The sequence below is a fragment of the Charadrius vociferus genome, unplaced genomic scaffold, assembly GCF_000708025.1.
Source record: "Charadrius vociferus isolate BGI_N301 unplaced genomic scaffold, ASM70802v2 scaffold13, whole genome shotgun sequence".
Taxonomy (NCBI): Eukaryota; Metazoa; Chordata; class Aves; order Charadriiformes; family Charadriidae; genus Charadrius; species Charadrius vociferus.
In genome coordinates, this window is record NW_009647763.1 from 1,779,651 (window position 1) to 1,802,813 (window position 23,163).

The 23,163-nt window shown below is 41.4% G+C and overlaps 1 protein-coding gene across 1 annotated transcript in view; it reads right to left on the bottom strand.

The window, feature by feature from the left end:
* The window catches only part of NHSL1 (NHS-like 1), a 107,556-nt gene that overhangs the window by 27,322 nt on the left and 57,071 nt on the right, over positions 1 to 23,163 (bottom strand). The window contains 1 exon segment of the mRNA XM_009882295.1: positions 6,920 to 7,047. Within this exon segment, the coding sequence (XP_009880597.1) occupies positions 6,920 to 7,047 (128 nt within the window).

Sequence of the window (23,163 nt, forward strand, 5' to 3'; positions counted from 1 at the left end):
CTGCCTCCAGGCCATGCGTCCCCCCAGTTTGGTTTAATAACAGCTGAGAGAAAGAATGTGTTGTAAGGAACATGGCACTGGCAGAGGGTGCGCTTAACGGAGCAGTTGGGGGCTGAGGCAGAGAAATATTGCTTTCTTCCTTCTGGAAAGAGCTTTTGTCCTGCCTGAATAGGGGTACCCAGGGAGATGTTTCAAGCCCGGTTTTGCAGTTTGTGTGGGGTGAGGATGAGCTCCAGCGACCTTTGGGTACTCTGCTTGGTTGATACTGTCAGCATCAATATCTGTCACATTCAGACTGTAGTGCAGTGCCAGGTCTCAGCTGTCATACAGCAGCCACCAGGGGCTACTCCAATATGTCAAGTGGCAGATACTGGCTACAAAGCCACCATTCCTTTTCAAGGAAATTACCCAAACCAAGCAGAACCTTTTTTCCGTTACAGTATATAAACACGTAGAAAACCTGAAGAACTGAAGCATCTACCACAAGGGAAGCCTAGTTATCAAAAAAAAAAAATTAATACGGAGCACCCATCACAAATTTTGCAGAATTAAAAGCTGAGGAAATTGGAGACAGATGGAGGAAGATGGACAGAAATGAATCAGCTCAGTGAGCATGTAATGAATGAAAAGCAATTGAAAACCCAATTGTGCAGGTGAAGTCAAAGCACTTTGTCAGTGAGAATGATTTTCTGCCATAGGGCATTGGTGTGTACTTCTACAAAATAATGCAGTAAAAGAGTTGCAGGCGGTTTTGGGTGTAGGAAGAAATGCTCACGTTTCATCTGTAGGTACACTTCCCAGGGTTCCTGGATAAGCATGAGAGTCTCTACTGATAGTCTTTCTTTCAAAGTACTCACAGTGACAGTGGTATATTTACTTGGTTCTGTGATGTGAAGATACTTCTAACAGGCATGACAAAGCCATACACAGCTTTATTGCACATAGAGGAAAACAGCAGCTCATCTTTCAGCTTTCTTCACACAGAAATTATTTAGCTCTATTATCAGGATGAAAATAGGGATTTACGTATTTTTAGCAAACACTCCTAAATTTACAACACAGAAGCTTGCTGGAAGACGCAGTGAATTGCTGCTGTATAACAGGAAAGCCTTCTCAATTAGGGTCTGTTACATCAGAAGAGAACTGAACTAGGCAGTACTTTGAGATTATGCATCTGCTTAGCAAAGCTGATCACAAACACTATGGTCATAACAGAATAGAAAGCACCTGTCCCATTTTTAAAGCATCTCTGATTCATAACAACTTTATTGCTAGACTTAAATGGCCAAATTTCTGTGCAACGGTATGTTTCCTGATCTCCTCAGGAAAATTTTTTGGAATTTGTCCTTTTTAATGGACCAGAGAAGAGGGAAAGTAGGATGGGATGTGAAAGCAAAAGCCTTGCACCTTGCAGTGTTTGCATGAACACCCATTAGAGGGGAAAAAGCATGAACTTTCAAATGGGAGTTGAAATGAGAAGGAGAGAAATGGCCTATAAATACAATATAGATAAGCTATATGGCTCAGTAAGCCAGAACCTTGCTGTTGCCTTGTTAATGTACTGTCCCCCAGCCTACTCTGCCGCTGAGATAGAACAAAAGGGTTTCACTATCTCAGCACATTCATGGTATTCGAGAGGTCTCAGATGACGAGAGACGATGAGTATACGTTGTGTATCTCACAGCACGCTCTGCCTAAATATCTTTTTATATTCCGGGGGTTTATACTACACTGTTTGAAAAAAGATAGGACCTCCAGGAGGAAAATTCAATCCATACAAATTTCAGCTTTCAGCAAAGGAACTTCAAACTTCTAGTTATGTCTTTTACCTCACTGTTTACTGCAATCACTTCTAAAATTGTAATTTCTCAGAGATGCAAAATTGAGGGGAAAAAAAAAATCAGCATTGCGGACAGGAGCCATACCAATTCAGCAGTCTATTACTATCTGCCAACATCCTATTTCTTCTCTAGCCTTTTACTAGGATTGATGGCTTCAAGTGCCCTTTTACGCAATGCAAAGGAATCAAGACAAATAGTAACAGGGAAGAAAAACCCACCCCCCCAAACCTTGAAATTCCCCTTTCTTGTCCAATCAAGAATGTCACTTTATGTGCCTGCTTCAACCCATGAGGTTTCACAGTGTGTTATAGAACACTGCTGCATTGTAAATTTACATGAATTTACATTTAAGTTGAATTAGTCATGTCTTGCTCTATTTGGTGTCCTCCAGACCAAGGTCCCCCAGTATAGTCTCCTCAATTTTCATAGAATAATCCCTTTTATTACTTCTAAACACAGATATTCAGTTGCACTACCCAACTTTGCTATTCCACTAAATTCTTCACTTTATAGCCTTCACTGTCTCAGTAAGGGAGGGATTTTTTTTGTCAGCAGAAAATACTGACCATCACGGAAGTTATCACCTTAACTAGCACTGCAGAAATGTTCCTTTATTCTTCCTCTGTTGCAATGGGATTGAAAACATAAGAGCTCTAAAACTCTACCTAGCATCTGCCTTATGATAATGGCCAATCAATGATATACAGGTGAAATTAAATCAGAGGATGCATACAGTGGATACCTTCCCCTGAATATTCTCTCAGCATTGGATGGAGTCCTCCCTCATGCAAGAATTTACCCAGTTGCTTTCTGAACCCATGTAAACTTTCAACATCCACAATTCTTGCAGCAATTGCACGATGTAAGTATGTGGTGAGTGAAGAATTACCCTCTTTCGTTTGTTCTAAGAGTTCCGATATTCCCTCCCTTATGCTTTGGCATTTTAAGCTTTGACCTGCTGTTTCAACTCAGTAAATTGAGAAGTATTTTCAAAAAACGTGAAGCAGTATAAAATACATGTGCTGATTACAAGAGCACACCCTTGCAATTGCAGCAGAGGGGCAGGGAGGCCAGCTGAGGGCACCACCACCTAGAATTATCTCTAGTTCTGCCAGAGCCCATGCCTCAGCGCTCTCAGGCATTCCCACCTCCAAGCTGGAGTGCCCAACTGCTTTAGCCTCTCCTAACACCAAGCAAAATTTTGGATTAGACCTCCTCAAGTCCCTCAAGCCAATACAGTTAATGCATTTGTTTTCACTTAAGTTACTAAACAGTCTGTTGCAAATATTCAAGAGACTACTAACAGTTTGGCTGAGTATAGCAGCAAAAACATACTGAAGCTTAACGGACTGTACCAAGGTAAAGTTCAGAAACCAAATGACAGGACCTGGGGAAAAATACCATGAGTTTTTGGCATACAAACATTTTCATAGATGGAATAAAGACATGATATAGTGCATGCCTGGGAGCAAGTAGCTCCCATTTATCATTTTAAAAAAATACATTATTCCAAATTAGTAAAGTTTTTCTTTGGCTAATTAAAAACCAATGAAGCCAAATAAATAAAACACAGTGTTCACTGGAGGAGGGGTTTCAAAGGATGCAAACGATAATAAGCAAAAAAGAATTAAAAAATTTCAGTGAACCAAGTAAATACAGGGTATTGGACTGCAGACAAAAAGAAGTAATGAGGAAAAATAAAGGAAACAAACCTGGCATGGCATTCTTCCACTGAGCAGTTCATTTTTTTTACTTTTATTTTTTTTTTAACAGAAAACAGAAGCCGGTAATGACTGAAGCCTAAGAGCAGAATAACATTACATATATGCTAAATGCTACAAGTAACATCAAGCTGCAGATACAGCAGCTGGATGGTCCCACTCATGGGCAAGGTACCTTGTTGCTCCAGGGAACCAAGTTACAGCAGGCGTTAATGCAAGACTGAGAGATGCAGTCTAACAGACTAGACTGTTGACCGAGACAAAAAGAAACAAAGAGAATGAGTAATAAAAAGGGAAAGAAAAAAGAATGAGAAAAAAACCACACAGAAGACAAATACATTTAATATACACAATGTATACATTTCAGAACATAAGGGAAATCAGAGTTTGAAAGCAACATCTCAAGACGTCTTTGACACTCGGAAAACAGACCAATAGTGAAGGACAGGAACAGCTCCCAAGTCACATCACCAACAGTGGTATGTAACAGATGAGAAAGACAGACCCTGGTCACAGTTCTGAGATGTAAAATCCACATAAACCAATTTAATCTCCAGCAAACTCAATTAGGATCAGCAGAAATACACTGCAGTGGAGCTTGGTCCGTGCTCCATTAATGTAACTTGTAAGAGTCAACTTAAGAGTAAAAGGGCAGGTCCAAGAACCTCATTTTATATCAGTCAGAGACTGCAGGTTTATATGTTTTCGAATTTTGTTTGCTTGGTTTTCAGTTGGGCTAACTCGCCCGCTTATCCCTAATGGTTTTCCTTCGAAACAGCAAATGTCCTGCTTATCTTAGACATTTTCTAAGACTCATAGTGAACCATGTGCTTTGCAGTACGAGTGTTACCCTCTGCTGACAGACACCCACCTCCACAAAACATGAGAATGTTTGTGGATCAAGGTCTCCTCTTGCATCACCTAGCCATGGTTTCATATTATGTCTTCAGCAAAGTCAGACAAGCAGAATATCTGGCTACATATTTTTTTTAAGCAGATTAAAAAGAGTAGGGAAGGATGGTTTCCTTTGTGAAATCACCATGCAGCAAAACATAGTTTTTCTGCAGGTTGGCAATTATGTCTACTTAGAAGCAAATTTACGAACAGTAAATAGCTATTCATCCATCCATCATTATTCTGCTGTTCTCGAATTTCTCGAATTAAGTACTGCATGTACAGAATTTAAATGTTGGCTTTTTTGCTTTGAATAGACAACAAAGCTACAAAGCTTTCATCTAGTGGTGAGGAGTTCACATTTTGAATCACGGGAATTTGGTGACCCCAGTTCCACACTGTCACTGAAGATCTCTTCTGACAGCTGAAATATGACTCGCTCAAGGCATAAGACTTATTAGAATTACTTGGCGTTTTACCAGTGAGATTATAATTCAAGTTGAGAGAACTGTTTTGGTAAGTGTTCATTTAAAAAAAGAGGAAAATTTTAGGCCATTACAAAAAAAGCCAATTAAAAAAAGATACTGGTCAAAGGAAACCATTAAACATCGAGTTGTACAACATCAAGGGAGAATCATGCTACCTTTTACAAGGGATCAATGTCTTTCTGAGCTTCAAAGAAGTGTGGCAGGGTTAAGGTTAAGGTTCTGAGAGAATCAGTAACATCCAAGACTGGCAATTTGGCAACTTTCTCCACAGCTCTGAATCATCCTTTCAGCTAAAAATATTTAAAGGAAACTATTCCAATTTGAAATGGAAGCACTATCCTATCCTTGAAGCATAATTAGTTGTGTTAATTTTTTTCAGCATGTACAGAAATTGTTAGTAATACCTTATGTTAACAGTCCAAAAAACCCTCATCCAAGATAAGTATGGCAGCTCTTAGCATCTAACAGGCCTCATCCATGCTCATACACTCTCATTCAAATTGTTAAAAAGAGTGTATTTATATTTTTTAAGTGTTATATTAGTTTTACATGTGGAGATGGTCACATGCTGCACAGCATTGGCTAAGACCAGTTGATAAAATATATGCATACATATATATGCAGCACATTAATAGCAACAATGTGTCAAGACTTTCCCCAGTGGAAACCATAATTCCACTGATGTCACTGAAGTTTTGCAAATTATCATTATAATGCATTCCATGGTATGAAAGTGCTTTACATTCTCTGCTCACTGCCAGTACATACCACACACAGCTAAACAAGATGCTCTAACAGATATAATGCAATCACCACCTGGATGAGAGACTCTACATATTCCACGTCACCTTTTTTTATGTGATTACAAACCATGGAGGACAGAACTGAAGACTGTACCCTTTAAAGTGAGTTCCCAGGATTTGCACACTTTGTAAAGACAGAGTTATATGGTCTATCCTACAGAGGCACATATAGTTTAGTAACAAGTCAAAGAAATTAAACTGTTACAATCAAGCATATCCTCCCACTCTCTGAGCAAGAGTTCGTGGCAAAGTATTCTAGAATCATCTATCTTGAAAATCCCAGGAGCTCCAGCATTTCAGGTTTGGAGAGCTAGGCTTCCGTGCATCTTGCTTTCCATCCCAACAGTAATGTCCTTTCCCCCAGCATCAAGGGTGTCCTTTCCCACCAGCTCTTTCAGAGCCCACGGGCACAACAAGGTAAGGTAACGACAGGGTAGCAAAACTTCTTTTCTTCTTTAGAACACTAATGCAATTTACTAGTTCTGTAACTGGAAGCATATATAAATTAATGTATGTATGTATATGTCTTGAAAACGTTCTTAGGATTTTTGCCCAACTGTCCCTTCTCTTTCTGTATTCATTTGCTTAATTCATTTCTGGATTCTAAGATAAGCATATACAGAGTTGAGATGTGGGCATATAAACACGAAAACCATGAAGCAAACTGAAAGAAAGCTAATAAACCCAACTTAATGGGCAATCTTTCATTCTTCTGGATGCCTTCACTGCAAACAGTTGTGATGCATTAGGACAAAGCCTTTACCTAATGAAACTGCATAACTGCCTGCATTAGCAATTCAAAGTGCGCACATGTCACAGTTACAATGCCCGTACACTGATGGCCAGTTAATAGCACTTCCTGCTACTTGAATGTCAACTCTTAACAGATTCAAAACAGCTACCCTTGCTGGGGTCTTCCCCCCAGAACATCACCAAACTCCTCTCCGCTTTCACACCTTTATTGTGCCAGTGGGAACTTCATATAAATGCATGGGTAGAACTGGGATTTTTAAGAGACTGCAGAAGTCAGATGACCTAATTTCACTGTAATTCAAAGGAATAAGCATCTTTACAATCTTCTAAAAATCCTACCTTATTTGAACAATGTTATGGCAGGCAATCAAACTGCACTAAGCATGTATTCTTCCCAGGACTTTCCCCCCCACCATTACCTTTTGTTCAATTTCTTCATAATCATCCTGGTAACTTCCAGAGATTGGGCTGGAGGACGAGGAGAAGGTGGGACCCTGAGAGTAATACTGCGAGCTTCGGTAGCCATCCCGCCGCAGCTTGTCACACTCTGCCGAAAGACAGAGAAAGAGGAGATTAATTAATGACAAGAGCCATTACTGTCTCCACTTGGGGTACTATGCACTTACAAAAGTCCACAGTATTTTCCTGAAAATGTTCACCATGCATTAGCATTGTCTGTCCCAAGTTACAGAACCCAACGGTGCACTTCTTATATTTGCATCTATATTTTCCCCTCTGTCGCATATATTATATACATATGCCCACATACATATACACACAGAGCTTTTGCTGAACCCAGGAGATGGCAAGAGCTTTGGAAAGAAGGGGAAATGGATTTATTTATTTATTTCTTTGAGGCCTGGCTCGGTATCTTGACAGATGGCAGCATCTCGCAGGATGGGAGACAGAAACATGTGAGTAACACCGGGGGTCTCATTTGCCAGGCCCGTAGACATCCATTATGTGCCTTACACTTGAAATGATGATGATGTTCGCTACTCAAGCACCATCTGCTAAAAAACTTTGGCACTGACCACTCGTCCTGTCTTCCTGCCTGCGGAAGAGTCCATTTATTGTGATTTTGGAGAAAGCAATGCAAATCATGGGGATCTCAAAATCTCTTCTCACTGCAGAACACGTGCAGTTTAATACTGAAGAGTTTTCAAAGTTCAGAAAGAATTCAAAGCAAACATGCATCCCCACTCAAAACGGCCAAAATACCACTCAGCACCTCATCCCCCCCACCCAAGTTTTCCACAATTATCTTCCCGCCTCCTAATTGATATTCAGTGTGATTGTGCTAAAGAATAACAGACGCCAGAGCATAAGGAAAAATTAAATGTTCAAGATGCAGCAACCAAACTCATCAGCCCAGTCAAACTGTTAGCTTTACATTTCCAGAGACAGATATCTGAATCTGTTGAAAGACAAGGAAAGCAAAAAGAAAATTAAGCATTTGGCACATTTCTGTCTAAGGAACTGGAATTTCTGCACAATACACAGGCATTATCATGACACAAAGCATTTTTATGATCACTTGCTGGAGAAAGACTTTCTGTGATTGTATCATCTGTCTCCGTATCTTGATCTTTTTAATACCCTTTAAAATGGAAAACATGCAATGTTTATATTGAGGGCAAGGTTTTAGGGAGGCTTTTGCCTGGCAAATGATTAAGTGGAGTTACAATTTGCAACTCCAGCATACACGTCCTCTGTTATACTCAGACGCTTCTGAGACTGAGGTCTGCAGGACTCTGTGCTGATGAGTTAACTGGCCTAGAGCAACCACAGCTTTATGTGGATTTAATCTGTGCAGACTCCCCTGTATCTGAACATGCACAATGAGAAAGCAAGCTTACAGTCTGACAACTAACCACCTCCATCAGAGCCAGATGTACGTCCTGACCTATCATGTTTCCATATAGAGTCAAAAAGGGCAGTATGGCATGAACTTGTCACTTCTCTCTCAATTCAAGGACCAAGGGTGGTGTGGCGGGTTTGGAGATCCAGATCAATTGCTACATGTCGGGAACAGAGGGTTGGTAACCCTGTCTACCTGTTTTGCATGTGTGAGCATGCCGACACTGCACGCATCTGGCAAACAGCTGCTGTACTTCAGGAGGGGGGTGAAAAATGACTGCCAGCAACCACAGTAAAACAAATTCCTCCACCGCCCTTCCAAATCTGGCACTGGATCCAGCCAGATCCAGCACATAACACTCAGAAACGTGAGCACCCTGATGGGCTGTTTGTCAGTTTGAGCTACACATCAACAGGGATGAGCGGGCTGCGGCGGAACAAGACAGCCCAAAGGCTTGCATCAACTTGTAGCGTGGGTTAACACGCTAAGTTGTCAACTAAGATGCTGCAAGTTTTACCTTCAGATCAGCCGCTAATCACCACAAACAAACATGAAGACAACCTAAGAGTATGTAAGAACGCAGCTATTTTTCCTCCCAGTTTTGGGATAAGGCCCGGGGACCTGGCTGGCCACTCTATCACTCTCTGACATCAAGCATCGCAGACACCCCAAGGGCGACAAGTTCTTATGAAGTGCGATAGATGCACCCTCTGATACTAATTGCTTGATCTTATTTATTCTCCTAACCCAAGAGATGAAGATGATGAATGGCGCACTTCATGAAACACAGAAGAGCTTCAAAAACTTAAGGAAGTCAGCACTGAACGTCTCAAGTTCACTGCAAGGTCAAGTGGACTGACAATAAAAAAAATGGCAGTTTATCAAGCTCACAACCTCTATTTGTCCACAACACAAGATCCATGTAACATCAGAAGCTACTGCAGCAACATTGCTGAAGAAGCCAAGAGAATTGCTACAAACTGCCAGGTGAACCACACCAACAAAAAGGCAATTTGTCCCCAGGAACAGCTTTTCTATTTATGTACCGTCACCATACATAGCACAGCAGGAAACACACATCCCAGATGGCACCTGAGGCCAACAAACCTCAGCAGAGGTTTTAGGCAGTTATCTTTTTACTTCATGTTGCAACAGCCCAGAAACACAACACGAGGTCAATCATTACATCTAACTGAAGCTACTGTCACTGCCAGACCAAGGGTGGCAACTGCTGTTTAAAAACTCTTCTAGCTGGGGGCACCCCCTCACTATTATTAAAGGTGCACATAGTCTTCTGTAAGCAATAAGGTTCGGATTTTTCAGATAAATGTTTTTTTATTTATGTAAAATATACCCAGGAAGAAGCCAGAAATTCTTACTCTATGGAAGACTCCAGACACGTTTCCTTTTTCCCAGAGGAGCAATACCTTGTCCTTTTCCCACAATCCCAACCAGAAAGGAGCACTATACACTGAGCTAGTGAAAAAGTTCTTATAAGTTATGCAAGTTATTTCAGAATCTGAAAGCTGACTAGGGAACAGAAGAATACAGACAGTTACAGTTGTTCATAATCTTTGGTTTTAAGAATATGACAATAGGCTAGTGCTAGCTGAGCCAGGGACATACACACTCTTGGACCCAGCAGCAAGGCTGCAATTACCCACACTATCCAATATACAAAACCGTGCACAGATCTTCCCTATTTCTGCCTAAAAACTGTCCAGGCAAAAACTCAGGAGACTGCATCAAGCAGAACACACACACCCGTTCCTAAGCATGTGACTGCCAGTTCAAATCTGCAGCACATGCTGCAGTCAAGCTTGAAGTCATAAGCTTACCTGTATCTGTTCTGAAATGTACAATATTATTATTATTATTATCCACAATCTGGATAAGGGGATTGAGTGCACCCTCAGTAAGTTCACAGACAACACCAAGTTGGGCGAGAGCATCAACCTGCTCGAGGGTAGGAAAGCTCTACAGAGGGATCTGGACAGGCTGGCTCGATGGGCCGAGGCCAACAGGTACGAGGTTCAACAAGGCCAAGTGCCAGGTCCTGCATTTGGGTCACAACAATCCCATGCAGCACTACAGACTTGGGGAAGAGTGGCTGGAAAGCCAGATAAATGCAGGCCAGCAGTGTGCCCAGGTGGCCAAGAAGGCCAATAGCATCACGGCTTGTACTAGAAATAGTGTAGCCAGCAGGACTAGGGAAGCAATTGTACCTCTGTACTCAGCACTGGTGAGGCTACACCTCAAGTACTGTGTTCAGTTTTGGGTCCCTCACTACAAGAAAGACACTGAGATTCTTGAGCACATCCAGAGGAGGGCAATGAAGCTGGTGAGGAGTCTGGAGAACAAGTCTAACAAGGAGCAGCTGAGGGAACTGGGGTTGTTTAGCCTGGAGAAAAGGAGGGAAGACCTTATCACTCTACAACTACCTGAGAGGAGGCTGTAGCAAGCTGGGGATCAGTCTCCTTCTCCCAAATAACAAGCGACAGGACAAGAGGAAAGGGCCTCAAGTTGCACCAGGGGAGGTTTAGGATGGATGTTAGGAAAAATTTCTTCACTGAAGGTGTCATCAAGCAGTGGAACAGGCTGCTCAGGAAAGTGGTTGAGTCACCATCCCTGGAGGTATTTAAAAGACGTGTAGATGTAGTGCCTAAGGACACAGTTTAGTGGTGGACTTGGCAGTGCTAGGTAAACGGTTTGACTTGACAATCTTAAAGGTCTCTTCCAACCAACACACTTCTATGATTATTGTGCTTCAGGTGAACCAGTCTTGTTTACACAAACACTGGCATTCACCCAGGAGGACCAGGAAAGCGCCACTGCCTTGGTAGTTGAGATTGGTGAGGTGCCACTCACTGGGTGGTGTCATGGCACAAAGGTTGGAATTACCTCCCCTTCATCCCGCAACTGCTTCTGGGGCTGAGCGAGCAGGGGTGCTGCCCATCACCTTCTGCTGCCCTGCAAGTGCTTTTATGGCTAGGTAAAGCCATAGACTAGTTCTTGTCCTTCTTCTTCTATACTAGTGATACAGAGGAGCTTTAGAAATTTAATACATTATAACATCGCTTAAAAATTACTTGAGTCAGATTATATTATAATTTATCCCCAGTTATGTGGTACAAGTTAAACCCTTCCTAGAGAAGGGAATTTTGCTTGAAGTTGAGTTTTGCTGTTCGCAGGGTGGTTTCAGTTAAGCATGAAGGAAGTACGTGGGAAATGTGGTTAAAAACCTTTTAAAGATCCCCTCATAATTTCCACAGTTATTAAAACAGGGTAGATATGTTCAGGAGATGTGCACTGGAAGAAAACGTGTTAAAGCTGTCAGTGCCCCATACCATTATGTCCCAGTTGCTGCCATGTACACAACCACTCATACGTCTGCTCAGCATTCCATTACTGCAGGGTTTGCTAAATCCTGGCATCACACAGAAGCGTGCTGGCGATGTGCTGCTCACTGACTGCAGGTGAGTGCAGCACCCTTCTGTGCTCTCTTCCCTCCTGCTAAATACGCCAGGGAATGTGTGGGTACCAGCAGCACCACACTGAGACTGAGGGCTCAACCAAGCCGAGTGTGACTCTGCACCAGAGTTTTGAGCCACAAGCCTGAATTCAGTACTGCTGTGAATGACTCGACCTCCCCATGCAAAATCTTACAGCCCCTGCCACAGGCAGTCAATCCAAGTGTATGAAAATAGCTCCAAGGCCTCTCAGCCCAGATCTCCTCTTCATTTCATATGAGGAACTTGCACATAATTTCATCTGACCCTGAGCTGGTAACAAATAGTAGCAAGTCTTGCATGCAGAGGCGACTTACTGCTTTTTCAACAACTTGAAACCATACTCTTGCGTGATAATTTGAGCCACAAATCACCGGAGTGAACAGAAGGCACAGCCCTGATACCTCAATAATTCGTCTGACATGGTATTACTGTGGAAAACCAGGATTAACGTTTACCTTGTTTGCTTAGTCAGACCTACACACAGTACCACTCCGCGATGGAAGAAGATCAGGTTTGCCAGGAGGGGACTGAATGCGTTGGCTCTTTCCCCCTCCTTTAACCAACTTTGGTAACATTTCATACCTGCAGAGCTTCCTACCACTAAAACTAGTCACAGTATCCTGAAAGTTTACATAAAGGAAAATGCATTGCCCTGCCAGCAGCAGAACTGGTCAGAGGGAGATGGATTCATGGTCGTTTTCAGACGTTTTCCATATTTATTTATTTATTTATTTTTATTGTCAAGAACTGTGCAAGACTAGGTGTCATTTTTCATCATCTTCTTCATAAAACTGTTCTTTTGCCTGCCTGGTTCGGTGGGCCCCGTATTGACCTGGCTGCAGAGAGAAAGGCTCCAGGTGCCAATTTTCAGGGCTGGACCCTATCTGAGCCTGGGGCACCTCCCCAAGGTGCGGCCCCAGCAGCAGCACAGGGCCACAGCTTTCTGCCACTACCCTGGACCAGCCCTCCATGCCTCAGGCCTGAACGTGCAGCCATCGCTCACTAAACTAGCCCTAATGAGATTACTCGTATAAGTAAACACTGCTCACGTGACTGTGGCAGGATCAGGCCTTAAGCCCTGTAGCTGTCTGCATCCACACGTTCACAGTCAGACACACTCTCACAAGCATGTATGAAGCAGTTTAATATGAAAAAAAACCCCACTTTTCTGTGTTTCTAAGTATTTATTAGTAGCTAGTAAAAACACTAGTTAAACAATTAAACTACCACAATATTCGCAAGTATAAATTTAGAAACTTGGCATGAAGGTTATTCAGACTTTTAATTAGCTCTGACTTGCTTGGCATAACTAGCCATCCCACGGGATGGGTCAAGCAACGAAAGACAGAAAGATGTCCCAGAAACATCTGAATTTGCCTCATATCCAAGAACAGCACCTGGAACTTGAGACCAGTCGCTAAAACCCAAAGACAAAACGCCAGTCAGACCAGGAGCAGCTTCCTGGAGGAGCAGAGATGCTGCCCACCCAGAAGAGCTGCCCAAAGCTGTTGAAACAGAAACCACTCCGGTGCAGAGGGAGAAAGGGGAAAGACATGCTTTGCTTGCCTTTGCACCATCCCCTGTTGTCTCCTTGTCAGCAAGAAGGGACAAGCGACTAGCCAACAGCTGCATCTGCATTCTTGAAAAATTATCTCAGCTAAAGTCAGGGTGACTTCTTGGCAGAGCCTTTCATGTTGTAACTTGTATTTTGTAGAGTGGGATTTTTTCTTTTTCTTTTTTTTTTTTTTTTTAGCAGAGAGAAGCTATTAACTGCAAGGGTCAGCTAAACTGTCAACTACAGAAATAAATCTGCTGACTAGTATATTAAAACACATTTATCCATTCACTACACGTGTCACTGGAAAACTGTGCTACTCCCTGAGGTCAGAAATCTTTTCCTTTTAAAAATCTTCAAACATTGTAGCCAAGCCCTTTTTCTGTAAATACCCACAACCACATTCCTCCCTAAGTCACAACTACAAACACTATCCTACAAGAAGCTTTTCAAAATTTCACCTAAAACCAGACAGACTGTAGTACAATATACACGTGTCTTGTAAAAGCAAACTTTTGTAAAGACCCATTACTTTATAGGTCACACCGCACTTTAACAATCACAGTATGTACTGTCACTGCTTTTTGTTTTAGAAGAACCTTCTGTTTCAAAGCCAAAAAATAACTGCGTATCATTTTAATTTACTTCACGCATCTTTTTAATTTGTTTTTCTAGATGAGCTGAGACAACCTCGCGGGCTGGTGACAGACAGGCGTGGGTGTCAGAAGACCTGGATTCCCGACCCAGCATTGCTGCACCTGAGCAAACCACTTCGGGTTAGATCCAGTCAAGACCTTTATATCTACAGACAGACATGATACAATCTAGATTTCATGTATGTGCCTCCTGAATTCAGAGTCCAAGCGGGTATCTACACTCTGCCTGCAGCACACAGGTATACAGCAAGGCACCTCAGGGTAAAGCCAAGTAAGGAAGAACCTGAGGGGCCTCAACTCTCGTCCTCTCCACTTAAGTAATGACCAACACTGGGTCCATGGCTGCAGGCATCCCTCTCATGAGGGACAGAATTTAACAGGGATTTCAGCATCTCTGCTTCTGAGGATTATGTGCTTTTTATCCAACAGTCGCATAAAATAAAGTGCTGCAAGTTAAGAAAGGATTTTTCATGGAGATATGAATTTATATACTTTAAGGATGGGGTGAGCACAAATTAGACCTCCAATTTCCTAACGGTGTGCTCTAAACAGTAGGCAAAATGGTTGCCACCTGACATGTAACAGCCACAGGTAGGTTTTGTGCGGGACTGGTCGCACCAGTGTGTACAAAGACATGCCCTGAGCACACCTACCAAACTGGGACCTCTTTGAGGGCACAGCTGCCTCTCTGCCTGCTTGCAGCACTGCAGTAAGACGTGGGTAAGACCAGGGTAACTCTGGACTATGCAGTTAACCGGGGAATTTCAGGGAGGTAACTTTCCGAGATAAAGAGCTTGTTGAGAATGATTATGCCTGGGACTGTAATTAAAACAGATGTCCTAGTTCAAAGGTCTCTTTGGTTAGTAAAGCTAACTGAAATTACTGCTTTTTGCTCTGTGCTCTTTCTGAGTCCCTCATTTGTAAACTGGGGATAAGAATGCACAGCTTTCTTCGTGTGGACGAAATAGGCTGTATAAAAGCAGAGCTATACAAAGGCGATCTCTTTTTTGACAAATATCTCATGCTAAATATGACTTTAAAAAAAAAGCAGCTCAATTTAATTCCAATACAGCATCTATTTTTGTCCCTGGATCTAAATATGAGGCAGACAGCTTGCCGCTACCACTTTATATTCCTCCCAAAAATTCATCCAGCTTGGATCAAATCCCATTTCCCTTAAATGTATAAATCCCCATATCATCTGCAGAACTTGACTATCACAGAGACAGCTTCTATATCAAAGCTTTAAAATATGTTGTAAAGCCACAGCAATGATGCACTTGTGTAACAACTGAACTGTAACCAATGCTGACTGCAAAGCAAGTTCATGAACTTCAGCTGTGATATATCCAGTGCGCTGTTTTGTTCAGACTCCCATTTTAATGGGTCAGGAATTTCAGCAGATGTAGTACCGTGGCAGCCCAGCTGAAAAAACTTCTGCTTAACAGCTCTATCTAGATGCTTTGGCTAATACCAGCCTTCGCCAATCCAGCTGCCTTCCCCATTATTGCCCTCCCTTCCTCCTAAAATGCAGTTTTATATCACTATTTCTAGATCTTTATTTTTACCAATATGTATGGAAAAGCCTAAGACAAGCCTGGAGACAGTAAACACTGGTACCCAACATGCTTCTTCCACAAAGAAGTGCCATATCAAGTGGCAAGTTTTTAACCCACTGGCAAAACTTAAACGTTTACTGCAAGGCCTTCTTATTTGATAAGTAACAAGAAAGATTTATCAGACTTTTTAAGAACTGTTATGCATGTTCCCTCTCTTGAACAAGCGGCCAAGCTCAGCCACGCAGGTAGCTTTTAACAACAGACACTGTATGGAGTTTTCCAGAAACAAAGATGTCTTGGGCCCCACAGGATGAAGGTGATCCTAACAGATGGCTGTTGGACTCTGCAATGGAGAAGTCTGTTGAACAGATACTTCAAAGAAATCTTACTGACAGTGACCAAAGGTATTTTTGTCAGGTCTACTCCCTGCAACGCACAAGTGCTCACTGTCTCATTGGGAGGGTGTCCTGACACAGTAACTGGATGCCCAGCCAGACAGGGAAGACCATCCTTCCAGACCAGCTTCTCCAAGCTGCTTCAGGGCTCAGCCGTACGGATTCTTGTAGTAGCACAAGGATGGGGCATGAAAGTGCAACATTAAAGTCAGGCAAGTATGCAGTTAGACTTATTTTCAAGAGTCCAAATCAGATGTAAGTCTTTAAGAAGGACCCAAACAAAAAAGAACTCTGCAATGTGAAAATACCTTTAACCTTAAGTCAATGCAAACATGTTGCATGTGCAAACACATTCCTATCTTTCTTTTCTTGAAGCTTTTAAAAAACAAATATATTTAATCCCACGCTTAATTCCCCAGGTAATCAGTATGATTTAGCCATACAGAAAACCTTTCTAATGGCACCAAAATGCAACAGCCATTACAAATCATATTTGTTAACAAGCTGTCACTGGGGAGTGCTCAAAATAATTATCACTGTTTGTCTTGAGTTAATTTAAATTTCTGCAAGTGTGTTATATGACTACATTTAGTAGTGACAAGTTGTCTTAAATTTAACATTTATTTGCTTCCTTTTGCATGTTTGATGCTGGCATTAAAATCGTTCTCTCCACTTTTTCTCTAGCATTTTCTTTTGGATATCTGTTGTTTCTTAGACAACTGAACACAGCTAAAATGAAGGGAGCTTTTACTGTTTTTTTTCTCCTAGGACACTTAATGTTAAACTTAAAGCTATCTAAAATGCTGCAAACAAGCATGTATAACACCCCAATCTAAGAGGGGAAGGGGGAAGAAAAGCAAAAAGGGAACCAACCGAAAGTCGGATATTCCTGGTGATGGAAGTTGCTTTACCTAGCACTGAAACAACCACACCACAGACAGTGACAGTTCAAATTTCTTCTCTCTACTAAAGGCACAGATCTGAAATGGGATAAGGTTCAATAATCTTTCAGCTAAATCTTCCTATCGATTCTGACTTGTATCGTAAAACATTAAGAAAACACATTAATCTGGTTTAAGAAAAAAAAACAAAACACCTAGTATCATTAGTATTATTTTGAAACAAATACTTGTCTTTTAACCCTTTCATTGGAATTGTTTCCACTTATCATGTATATCATGCAATCAATCTACATAGAACCACCCTGTATGTTTTTACACTCAGCACTGCGCTATGTAACTAAACCTAAAACCAGGGAAACTAATTGCACTGTAGCTCAGTTTTTCAGCACAAGAGCAGCTTTCAAACACATGCAGTGTAGACTCCTAGTCAAATTCTGCTTAGTTTCATTTGAATACTCACTTTTTTAAATTCCTTATTAGAAAGGGCAGTTGGAGTATGGAACTTGGCCAAACCCATCAACAGATGTACTGTGAATTAATTCAGGAACAGTAAAAAGGGCAGGATACATGAGCAGAACCTCTGGTACTAACTTGACTATTGAAACTAAAATAATGAGAAATTAATTGATTTCTATTTTTTGATTTTACAGCTCCAAGGCCTTTCTGGAACATATGGTCTACCCCCAGCTTTTAATGGTTTTTTACTTCATTAAAGTTTCCAGTTGGTAGGGAGCTCATATTTTGTCATCTCTCTGAACCTGAACCGGACCTATTGTTAATATGAAGTGGTTCCCCCCTGTTTTGCAGCTCTTTAATGAAACATAAGATTATTTTAAGTCCATAATCTTCTCAGCAGGATTATCGACTAGTAGGGCTGACCCTAATATTGCTCATCTGAACAGTGATCTGGCAGATGCACTGAGAAAACAAAGGCTAAACACATACCTGTCTGCAGGGTCTTGCAGCAAGACATAATAGAGGCTTTATGAGTAACTACTTAAATCCGGTTTTATTTGACAATGCTAACCAGATGTCTTCTGCAAAACAAATCAAGTGTTTCAATCACTGCTGCTTAAATACATTCCTTGAATTTGGCCAACAAAGCTAAACAGAAGCTACAGTCAGCCAAATCCAGCTCTTCTGAAGATGAGATAATAAATGAATCATCGCAGACACTGAAACAACGAGCCCTACACTATGTACATAGCTTGAAGCAACACAACTACCCTGGGGGCGAGGAAAGGCACAAAGTATAGGCAGTTGTGGAGGAAGTCTCCGCAACTATAGTCTGAAAAGGAATATGAAAGTCAGCATATGGACTGTTCCCACTGTTTACAGGTACACCTTCCTTATTATGTTTTTGACTCCTTGTTATCTGCTGGAAAGGACAGCTAGCCCAGGCAGTAACCAGCAGCGTACGAGACACTGCCCCTCATCTGCAACTTGAACTGCACAGAGACAGCACCCAGAAGACCGTTCAAGAGCTGGCTATCTCCTGAAAGCCTGATATCATTTCAGTTTGGCTGGGTTTGTCCTTTTACATTAACACGGTTATTTTGTCCCTTCCCTTTATGCCTGTTGTCCCCAACTCATGATGGACAAGTGACAACAAGTGGGGCTCATTCTTCTCCCTCTTTTTATTTTTTTTTAAATCAAAAGTGCTCTACATTGCTAATTACTGGAACTGGAAGAAAACTGCCTCTTGGAAATCTGGCTATATATGCCCTTCTCTGCCTCCCATCACTCCAACTTACTTAGATCCACGTTTGAGGAAGAACATAGCATAGTTCAAAAAATGCAGAAGCAAAGAGAGTTCAGAGGCTCGATAGGAAAAATTTTCCCGTGCCTTCACTTCATCATAGTTTGGAACATTATCTGAGCCCAGTGCATTCCAGATTACTTTAGGCTTTCCTTTTAGGACACTGGACCAACACCTGCGAACACACTGCTAACACTGCAAACCTGTCCAGAAGGCAGACGGGCACACTTAAGACATGCTCCAAGCAGTTAAGCAAGGCAACACTACAACAGTGACGTGTCTCCCCTCCATGTTCATGTTTCATGCCTTATTGCTTGTCATTTTTAGATTATAGTACAGTTAGCAAAACAAGGATTAGTCTCAATTTGTTAGCACAGTTTACTCTTTTTATCCAAATATTTGCATCATTGCTATATACTAATGCTGTGCCCCTGGCTGAATACCACCGTACTTTAAAGGACCGTTGTATGAAGAAGTCCCTAAACACCACCACACTGCAGAGCAACAAGCCAGATCTGCCAGGGCACCACATCAGGGACTGGGGCTGTTTTGTGGTGCTACCCTTTAGACTCTGGTTGAAAACCTGTTCAACCTTTTGGCTTCAAGGACCAGCAAAGCTGTAGGAAACACTGCAGTACATGGCACTTGCCCCTTCAGCACAGGTAATGGTCTGCCTTAAAAAAATAAAAAAAAAGAACCAATGCCACTCTGAGAACTCATAATTCTGCTACTGTGCACAGCAGACTCTCAAGAGCTGGTCCAGCCACGCGGTAGATATTGACAAGATGAGACTTAACAAATCAAGCAGTCCCTCAGCCTTGGAGCAGAGCACACAGTCCAAGAAGGTAGGATTGAGGATTTGAGGACCCTGACGCCATGCAGAGCCTCAGCTCTTCCTCCCCACCCATCATCTTCATCACTCATTTTCACAACTCCCTAGGAAGAAACAGTGATGTGGAGCACAGGGTCACACAAGACTCCTCAAAGGACAATATTGTTTCCACCTGAATGTCTGTATGCTGGGAAACACCTTTCTTAAGGTGACCACGAAAACATGAGGAAGAGGCCACTTCAGACATAATCTCAGGAAAGGCCAGTTAGAGCAGCTTGGCCCCAAGGGTAAGGAAACAGGCACCCTGGATGGCACTGCTCCACCAGACAGTCCAAGGTCCTGTCTGCTTCCCCAAAGAAAGGGAGAGACTGTTTTACCCAAAGCAAGCAAAACATTTAAAATAATGGGAGCTACCACCACAACGAAAGAAAGAACTGCATCATTTTGTAAACGTTTAAGTCATATTGCAATGGTCCCGTGATTCTGAAGTGCAGCTGAATTTGCTCTTCCATTCTAGCTACAGATTAAACCATCCAAGAGTTTTCATTTAAAATGTAGTAAAGCAGCCTGGGTTAAACGCATTCAAGCCACTGATTTTAGTCAATGACAAATTTAGATTTTATTAAAAGTTATATAAAACCACTTCAGTTCTCAAGAAAGTTATACTGTGCATCACAAACTTTCCAGGAACTTAATTTTCTAATCCAGATTACTGGAAAACATTGTTTTTTAAAATTTCAGGTGGCACCTAAGCACCTGCATGGCTATAGAAGGATAAATAGCTTTACCTCAGTTACGACCAAATTTGAATGAAAGATTTTGCCATTTGTACTTGAAAGTAGCTTCATGAAGGAAAGCACAGTATTTTCCCTTGATTTCAAAAGGGCAAAAGTCTAGTTCACAGGTACAAAAAACTGAAAAATCTCCCCATACAACATCTACTATCACATGCTGCGTTCACTTCCACAGTGCGATAAGCAGTGGACATTTCAATATACAATATACAAAGTAAAATAATCAACTGCACAAAAAATAGGGGAAAATCTCCTCCTCCAAACACAACACTGCTTCCTGTAAAGGTATGTAGAGCATGCAAAGATCACCAGGCAGAGTACTCAATACCTCTCAAGACAGATTAGATATCATACATTTTAATAGCTCTATCCCCAACTTTTTATTCTTAAACCAGTTTAAGAATAAGCAGCAATAATGGCTTTTCTGCTTCCTAAGTGGTGATTAGAAGTTTATTACAGACAACAGAAAGGTTCCTATCTATTTCACCAGGCTTTTTAGCTAGACCTACGCAGTCAAAAATTTGCTGAGCTGTTAAAATTGTAGCAGAATAAATAGGTTTGACCTTGCATTATTTTAAACGCTAGCTGGGATTTTATCTGGTTAGTATCAGATAGGTGAAAACATCTTGATATAAATTAATACCTTGCTTGAATTATCTTGAAAGATCCTGTACATTCAGTATCTTTACAGGTGGTTTAAATGACTTGTGCTCTACATGTGAATTGCTATTTGTTACCCATTTTATACTTTGTTTTCTCATTCACTGCGGCAGCAATTAATGCAATAACAAATTAATAGGCTGCAATCAAGCTGCTATGGACCAGCAATGTCAGATCTCATCATCTAAACAAGAACGGGACTGGGAAACTTTCAAACAAGTGTGTTTGAATGGTCTGAACTATAGCTATTAGTTTAGCCCTCAGGACCACGTTATCAGGTTAGATGGGACCACCAGAGGTTATCTCTTCCTTCCTGACCTCCTCTAAAGGTAGGATCAAATATACACAAATGATTTCTGAGTGGTGTTTCTGTCATCTGTTCTAAATAACCTCCAATGATTTCATAGCTCCAAAATACATTTCAGCACTTCAGTACTCTTATGGCAAGGAAGTTTCTCCTGTTACCAAACCTAAATATTTCTCCCCTGCCATACATGTTCACTACTTCATCTCCGACTTAGCACACACACAAAAAAAAAAAAAGAGTATTTCTTCTGTTCTACTCCTTTCCAGTTTGTACAAACACTTTCTGAAGAATGTGGGGATTCATCACCACAGACTGTGGCGCCCCTTGTCATTCAACATTGTCCGCTCCCACCACCCAGGCAGCACATCAGGTCACATAGAGCCATTCCACTGCCTTATGCTTCCGCTCAATCAATGCATTTAAAACAGAAAAAAAAGATGTCAAAATGCAAGCTTCACCAGGAGGCCAAGAAATGCAGAATTAAAGTTCCCACAACTGCCCACTGGTGCTTCTCATGAGACTACTTTTCCTGAAGGTCTTCTGTGTCGTAATCACGTAGCACTAGGCAATTTACTTCCTACCCACTAAGAAGCTTCGGAAAAATCTGTCTTTTCTAAAGCAGCAGGTGGAAAAGCAGTTCGGCAATCATCACAATTACGTGACAATTTCTACAGCACTTTTCCACTGAATGAAGCTCAGCTCTGGCTACACAACTTTTAACCCAATCCCCCAAATGGTATTAGAAGCGCCAGCATCTTCCCGATTTCACAGTGCTGGTTGAAACAGCAGCAGAGTAAAACTGATAAAACTTTAGTTAGTGCCTCTCTTACTACTCAGAAACCATAAAGGCAATAATGAAATTCCTGAAAACTGTATTAAATTCATGCTGTAGCTACTCAGGACAGCTACAGGCCACAGCAAGGAGTTGTTTTAGAACTGCTCTTAGGGAATAAACAAGGCCTAGGAAAAAAGCTTGACATTAAATAAATAAATAAATAAAAGCAGAGTTTTGTTTGTCAGCAACTCCAGGTCTGGTGTAGGCATCAGAGTTTCTTCTCTCTCTCTCTCAGTTATTACCCTGAAAGCATGAAACTGAAGTCCATTTCATTACCAAGGAGTCGTTACCATCGTGTGCACAGGCCAGTTTGTTTAACAGAAATGGCTAACTGGTAAGTTGTAATAGTGCTGAATAGCTTCTGTTATACAAAGAACAGCAGTTCTAGAGAAAAATCCCAGCAGACAGAAATAACTTCAGATGTGCAAGCTGGGGGAAGGAGCATGTAATGCTTAATAGTTTCACATAAATATATTAGATACAAACTGAAACAGAAGCAATTCTGATAAAACACAGGAAAATCAGAGCAGCATTTTAGCCTGTGTAGTTTTGTTTGATAATATTCCCAAACAGAGAACAGAAAAACAGAAGAATGAGTAAAGTTTACAAAAAGCTAACCACAAGCAGTATTCTTTTTAATCTAAAGCAGGCAAATATTTTCCTTGTGTAAAGAACTGGTAAGTGTGCCCACAGGGGAACAGTAAACATTTCAAGGCTAAAGGGCTGCACAAATGCATCAATCCAATAATAAGTATAGAGGACACACAGGCTATCTGCTGAGCCATGTGTGAGCTAATAACACTGGCTGTCAAGATTCCCCTATTAAATGATAACAAAAGGCACCTAGTAAGAAATGGTGAAAATCAATTAACTGGAGAAATAGCAAGAGAAATAAAATATGGCAGTCAAACACTTCCCTATTCAGACATACAAAATGAAGTTTTCTTCACATTTAAAAAGCAGAAATGTCATGTTAAAAAAACAAAATTTACAATGTTCTTTTAAATCAGGTTAACTCTGCAAGGTATCAAGTACC